Source organism: Calidris pugnax, unplaced genomic scaffold, assembly GCF_001431845.1.
Source record: "Calidris pugnax isolate Ruff unplaced genomic scaffold, ASM143184v1 scaffold305, whole genome shotgun sequence".
NCBI classification, from domain to species: Eukaryota; Metazoa; Chordata; class Aves; order Charadriiformes; family Scolopacidae; genus Calidris; species Calidris pugnax.
In genome coordinates, this window is record NW_015091074.1 from 255,602 (window position 1) to 262,305 (window position 6,704).

At 51.1% G+C, this 6,704-nt stretch overlaps 1 protein-coding gene across 1 annotated transcript in view; it reads right to left on the reverse strand.

Moving 5' to 3' along the window:
- Positions 1-6,704, reverse strand: part of COPA (coatomer protein complex subunit alpha) — a 44,862-nt gene that overhangs the window by 14,679 nt on the left and 23,479 nt on the right. The window contains exons 12-14 of the mRNA XM_014957332.1: positions 3,996-4,062; positions 3,813-3,888; positions 352-434 (exon numbers count right to left, since the gene is read on the reverse strand). Of these exons, the coding sequence (XP_014812818.1) occupies positions 352-434; positions 3,813-3,888; positions 3,996-4,062 (226 nt within the window). The remainder of the gene's footprint in view (positions 1-351; positions 435-3,812; positions 3,889-3,995; positions 4,063-6,704) is intronic.

Consider the following 6,704-nt stretch of genomic DNA (forward strand, 5'->3'; position numbering starts at 1 on the left):
CAACCAGGTCCATCTCATTCTTATATTGAGGGCTCCCGCCATGCACACAAGACTCCAGGTGAGGTCTCACCAGAGCAGAGTAAAGTGGCAGAATCCCCTCTCTGGACCTGCTGGCAACGCTTCTTTTGATGCAGCCCAGGATGGGATTGACCTTCTGGGCTGCAGCTGCCCACTGCCTGCTCACGTCCAGCTTCTCCTCCACCAGCACCCCCATGTAGGTTCTGCAGCTCGCTCTCTACCGAGACAACGCTTCACCGGTCTCCTCGGATCTCACTTAGTGCTGAAAAACCCAATTTACCCACTTGCAAACGAGGCACCTCGTTAAAAAGCTGCCCTCGTTAAGCCCCTTACCGAATGCATGCGGTCCAGGACGGCGAAGCGGTTCCGCGCCACCCACACGGCCGTGAGCCCGGAGGAACGTTTCCCCTCAGGCGCTGGGGGAGAGAAATAAAACACAAAGATGGGGGGAATAAAACCTCTGGCAGATCCCATTTTGGCTCTTGTAGCCGCTTCTTCCTAATTCATATTTAACCCGAGGCCATTCACAACTCATCCCCCCCTACCCCGACGTCCTTTCGGGTCTCCACCAGCCCTTTTCACCAGCCAAGGGACAAGACAAGTGGCTGGTTGTACAGCCAAGGCCACTGCTTGGTGCCATCCCGTCTGTCAAGCTAATGAGCAGAGCCTCGTTAGCCAAACGAAGGGAGCAGCGAGGGGCCCGGCTTCCACCGAAGAGCTCCCCCCCTTCCCTCTCATCTTTCCCCCCCACCCCCCTCCGTCACTGCAAACAAATATAACGAATATAACGAGCTGGAGGAGAAAAGGAGAAAAGCTGAGCTCTCCCCAGCACGCAGCTGGGCTCCCAGTTTCCAAATGCTAATCCAAACAAATCCAAACACAGCCCTGGGCAGCTCAGACGGCGCGGGGAGAACCACGGGATGCGCCACTGATGCCGGGAAAGCTTTTTGTGGCAGCAAAAAGGGGAGGCAGAAGCAAAACGAGGCGGTAAAATAACATTTTCTTGACTTCTCAGCCCCTTTTTCTCACCAGTCCTGCTGCTCTACACGACTGGTTTCGGAGATTCACCCACTAAGTGCTATTTCACGGCGCCATTTGGCCTAAAAAATGATGATTTAAAGCTGCCTTCCTCACCCCTCAGCCCTCATCTACTGCCCAACCCAAGAAAGACTCGTCTGAATTCAATTCCCAGCTCTGCTTGGGATTTTCTGGTGGCAGTTTCACCTCTTTTCCTCAATCTCCAAAACCCACCATTTTAACTGGCTTTAAGTCTTTGACGCTGACTGTAGATCAGGCAGAAAAATCACTGAAATACATTCCCCACAAGACCTAAAAAATGATCAGGAAGCTCAGCTTCCCTTGTAGTTCAGGTAAATAATTCCTCCTGTGAGTAACACGATGGTGAAGACTCTAAGGTACGTGTTAAATACCTACATGATAGTCCTGGATGTCACCAGAAGGTTGAATATACAGTAATTTCTTGGAGAAGAGACGTATCAACCAGTAGAATTCTATGCTATTCTTGAAAATGCATTAAAATGCACAGTTTTCATGAGGTCTCAATGTTTCTTCCTCTAAAAGAACAAGCCCTTTCCTCATTTAAAGGGTGACAAGCTGAGCGTCCCCAGACAAGTCAGCTTTGAACACCTGAGTGAAACTAAATATTCGATGAAATCTTACTGAAATCATTTCAAAAGTCACTAAAAAGCTCCCTTTCTCTTTTTCTCTCCAAACACACCCGCTGACTGTGCTCGGCAATGAAATTTTCCCTTCGTTAGACCCACAAAAAATCGATAAATCTACGAAAAAGCGAGTTGGATCCCAGTCGAACTCGTCCATCACTCCCCCTCGTTTCAACATCTTTACGACGGAGGCAGGAGGAACCAGCTGGAGTTTCAGATCCCAAATGGAATTCACAGTCAGGAGAAAGAATTAGGTTGGTGAGGTTTTTGTGGGTTTTTTTTCCCCCCCTTAAATCATGTTTTGACTTTGTAAATTGCACAAAACTGGTCTGGAATTTGCCGAGAGGAAGAATGGCTACTGGCACCCCGGCACCATCATTTTTACAGCCGCTTTTCAGAGGATAAAAAAATCTCTCCCAACCAAACAAATCCGGTGGAAAAAAAAAAAAAAAATTTATCTCTGGTGACAAGCCAGGAAGGCCGCCTGCTGCCTCGAAAGGGAAAACGCAAAGTTTCCTAATAACACAATTATAAAATATATATTTGGAGCAGTAAAAGTTTGGGCCCAACATGAATTTTTCAAGTCAGCGCGGGGTGATGTAGGGAGGGGGAAACCTGCCAAATGGTGTTGTGCTGCGGGGGCACTGGGAACCACGGAGAAAGAGGCCAACGAGGGAGGCTCAGAGAAATAAATTTTCTTTTTTTTTTTTAAATATATAACACAGAGAAAGAGAGCTGGAGAGCGGAGAAGGGCACAGCTCCGCAGCAATAAACCCTCCCAAGGATTAACGGGGAAATCAGCTGTTCCTCAATGAGCTGTTCCTCAAGTCCCAGGCGACAGGACGAGAGGAAATGGCCTCAAGTTGCCCCAGGGGAGGTTCAGGCTGGATATTAGGAAACATTTTTTCCCTGAAAGGGTTCTCAGGCATTGGAATGGGCTGCCCAGGGAGGGGGTTGAGGCATCATCCCTGGAGGTGTTCAAAAGCCGGGTTGATGTAGTGCTGGGAGGGATGGTTTAGTGATGGTGATGCTTCTTGTTTGTTGTGGGGGTGTCTATTTTTGTCAGTCAGGTTGACAGTTGGACAAGATGATCTTTAAGGTCCCTTCCAACCTAGAAGATTCTGTGATTCTGTGAGCTGGATGAAGGGATGGAACGTGCCCTCAGCAAGTTTGCTGGTGACACACAACTTGGGGGGGGTGACACCCCAGAAGGTTGTGCCGCCATCCCGAGAGACCTGGACAGGCTGGAGGGTTATTTGCTGGTGATGCACAACTTGGAGGGGGTGACACCCCAGAAGGTTGTGCCACCATCCAGAGAGACCTGGACAGGCTGGAGGGTTGGGCTGAGAGGAACCTGGTGAAACTCAACAAGGGCAAGTGCAGGGAGGAATAACCCCCTGCACCAGGAGAAGTTGGGGGTGACCTGCTGGAGAGCAGCTCTGAGGAGAAAGACCTGGGAGTCCTGGTGGCCAACAGGATGCCCAGGAGCCAACAATCGTCTCTGGTGGCCAAGGAGGCCAATGGCAACCTGGGGGGCATCAGGAAGAGTGGGAGCAGCAGGTGGAGGGAGGTCATCCTGCCCCTCTGCTCTGCCCTGGGGAGGCCACGTCTGCAGAACTCTGACCAGTTGTGGGCTCCCCAGTTCCAGAAGGACAGGGAAGTGCTGGAGAGGGTCCAGCAAAGGGCTACGAGGATGCTGAGGGGCCTGGAGCATCTCTCTTGGGGAGGGACTTGGGGTTTTTGAGTCTGCAGAAGAGAAGACTGAGGGGGGATCTGATCAATGTCTCTAAATACTTCAAGGGTGGGTGTCAGGAGAAAGGGACCAGTGTTTCTTCAGTGGTGCCCAGGGACAGGACAAGAGGGAACGGGCACAAACATGAACATAAGAAGTTCCATCTCAACATGAGGAGGAACTTTTTTCCTGTGAGGGTGGTAGAGCCCTGGCAGAGGCTGCCCAGAGAGGTGGTGGGGTCTCCTTCTCTGGAGAATCCCAAACCCACCTGGACACGTTCCTGTGGGACCTGCTCTGGCAGGGGGTTGGAGGAGATGATCTCCAGAGGTCCCTTCCAACCCCATAGCATTCTGTGATTCTGTGAAATTAAAAATACCTACCATCTGGATTCTGGGAGTCTGCATCCTTGGGGATGGTGTAGAGGTCGTAAGTGCTGTTCTCCAAGTTGCTGGCTCTCTGCAGAGAGGGGGGAAAATCCCAGTTTGAGACAGGATTTCGTAGAAATGACATTTACAGCCTCATGGAAAAGTCCTTCAGCATGTTCTGCAGCAAAACTGACTTACGGTGCAGAGCAGGACAGCGTTCTCGGCCGGGTTGTAGGACATGTTGAACACGGGGAACTTGGAACCGCTGAAGAAAAGAGAAAGTCAGAGGAGACCAAGGTTATTTCCACCAAAATCACCTTCTGATAAACACCCTTCATTTTCTGAAATACACCGAGTCGCAGAAAAGCTCAGTTTTGATGAACTTCCTGCATCAAAGCCACTTGGGAACAGAGTAAGGACATGAACGTTTTACAAACGAAAGAGCTGGTGTTTCAGTTTGAGACTTAAAATGAGTTTAAAACAAAGTGTGGCCACGCAGGGATAAAAATTGACCTAAAAAACTTCTCGTGGCCTTTGTAAATTCATCTGATGGAAGAGTCGCTTGAAGCTGAGGTTTTAATCACACCCTTGGAATCATTACAAACCCCTCCCCGACCGACAATCGGAACGGGACCTAACAATGTAAGAAGGACATGGACCTGATGGAGAGGGTCCAGAGGAGGGCCACGAGGATGATCAGGGGGATGGAGCACCTCTGCTACGAGGACAGGCTGAGGGACTTGGGGCTTTTGAGTCTGGAGAAGAGAAGGCTGAGGGGGGATCTGATCAATGCCTATAAATCCTTCAAGGGTGGGTGTCAGGAGGATGGGGCCAGGCTTTTTCCAGTGGTGCCCAGGGACAGGACAAGAGGAAATGGGCACAAACATGAACATAAGAAGTTCCATCTAAATGCCCTCAATATAAGGACATGGACCTGATGGAGAGGGTCCAGAGGAGGGCCACAAGGAAGATCAGGGGGATGGAGCACCTCTGCTCCGAGGACAGGCTGAGGGAGCTGGGGTTGTTCAGCCTGGAGAAGAGGAGGCTCCGGGGAGACCTAATAGCAGCCTTCCAGTACCTGAAGGGAGCCTACAGGAAGGCTGGGGAGAGCCTGTTTAGAAAGGCCTGCAGTGACAGGACGAGGGGCAATGGCTTCAAGCTGGAGGGGAACAGATTTAGACTGGAGATGAGGAGAGGGTTCTTCACTGGGAGGGTGGTGGAGCACTGGGACAGGTTGCCCAGGGAGGTGGTTGAGGCCCCTTCCCTGGAGATATTCAAGGTGAGGCCTAGTGAGGCCTGATGAGGCCCTGGGCAACCTGGTCTAGTTGGGGGTGTCCCTGCTGACTGCGGGGGGGTGGGACTAGATGGCCTTTGGAGGTCCCTTCCGGCCTGGGCAATTCTACGATTCTATGAATGTGAATACAAGAAGAGGACCAGGAGGAGCACCATCTCCTACCTCCGCAGCTGCATGACGGCCACGTCTTTGGAGCTGTTGAAATCGAGCTGCCGGAGGAAACGGTCCTTCACGTAGTAGAGCATGTTGCCGTGCACGGCGTAGGCCGGCCGCTCCCGCTCCAGCTTGAACACGATCATGCCCCCGTCATGGCCTGAGGAAAAGGCAGGAGAGAAATCAAAAACGTGTGAATTAAATCCCATGTTTTTTTGTTTTCTTTTTCTCATTATGAAGACAACACTAACGAGCCCTTCGAACCAACAAAGATCCCAGCGAGGACTCTCCGCTCCCTCTGCTACTCCTGACTGAATTCTTTCCCATCCCCTTCACATTTCCTAATAAATCTAAGATTTATTCTTCTAGAAACACTTTGCCTTGCTGACACCCATTCCTTTAAGTGTTAAAACTCCAGGGTGGGTTGGTTCTCCAGGATCTGTCCCACCCCTTCTCAGCCCCAGAGCATTCACCCAGTTAATGCAGACGATCTTCTTCTAGCTTTGCCCTGGAGCCCACACAATGACATCATGTGATCCCATGTTTTTTTGTTTTCTTTTTCTCATTATGAAGACAACACTAACGAGCCCTTCGAACCAACAAAGATCCCAGCGAGGACTCTCCGCTCCCTCTGCTACTCCTGACTGAATTCTTTCCCATCCCCTTCACATTTCCTAATAAATCTAAGATTTATTCTTCTAGAAACACTTTGCCTTGCTGACACCCATTCCTTTAAGTGTTAAAACTCCAGGGTGGGTTGGTTCTCCAGGATCTGTCCCACCCCTTCTCAGCCCCAGAGCATTCACCCAGTTAATGCAGACGATCTTCTTCTAGCTTTGCCCTGGAGCCCACACAATGACATCATGTTCCACTAAATAAGGATCTTTTCCCTACGATACTTTTAATAAAAGCCTCTGCAAGTCAGTGGGCTCTGCAAAGCGTGGCACAGAAAAGCAAATCCTATAGGGATCATAGAATGGTTTGGGTGGAAAGGGTCCTTCAAGACCATCCTGTTCCCCATGCCCTGCCCTGGGCAGCAACACCTCAAGTGTGGCCTTCAGGTTGGATGTCCAACCATGCCCTCCAGGATGGGGCTGATTCATTGAGTGGGAAAGGACCTTAAAGACCATCCAGTTCCTCACCGCCGAGGCCTGGGATGCCTCCCACCAGCCCAGGTTGCTCCAAGCCCCCTCCAACCTGCCCTTGAACCCCTCCAGGGATGGGGCAGCCACAGCTTCTCTGGCCAACCTGGGCCAGGCTCTCACCACCCTCACACCAAAGAACTTCTTCCCCACATCTCAGCTCCATCTCCCCTCTTTCAGCTTCAAACCCTTCCCCCTCGTCCCATCGCTCCTCTCCCTCATCAAGAGTCCCCCCCAGCTTTCCTGGAGCCCCTTGAGGGACTGGAAGGGGCTCCAAGGTCTCCCCAGAGCCTTCTCTTCTCCAGGCTGAACCCCCCA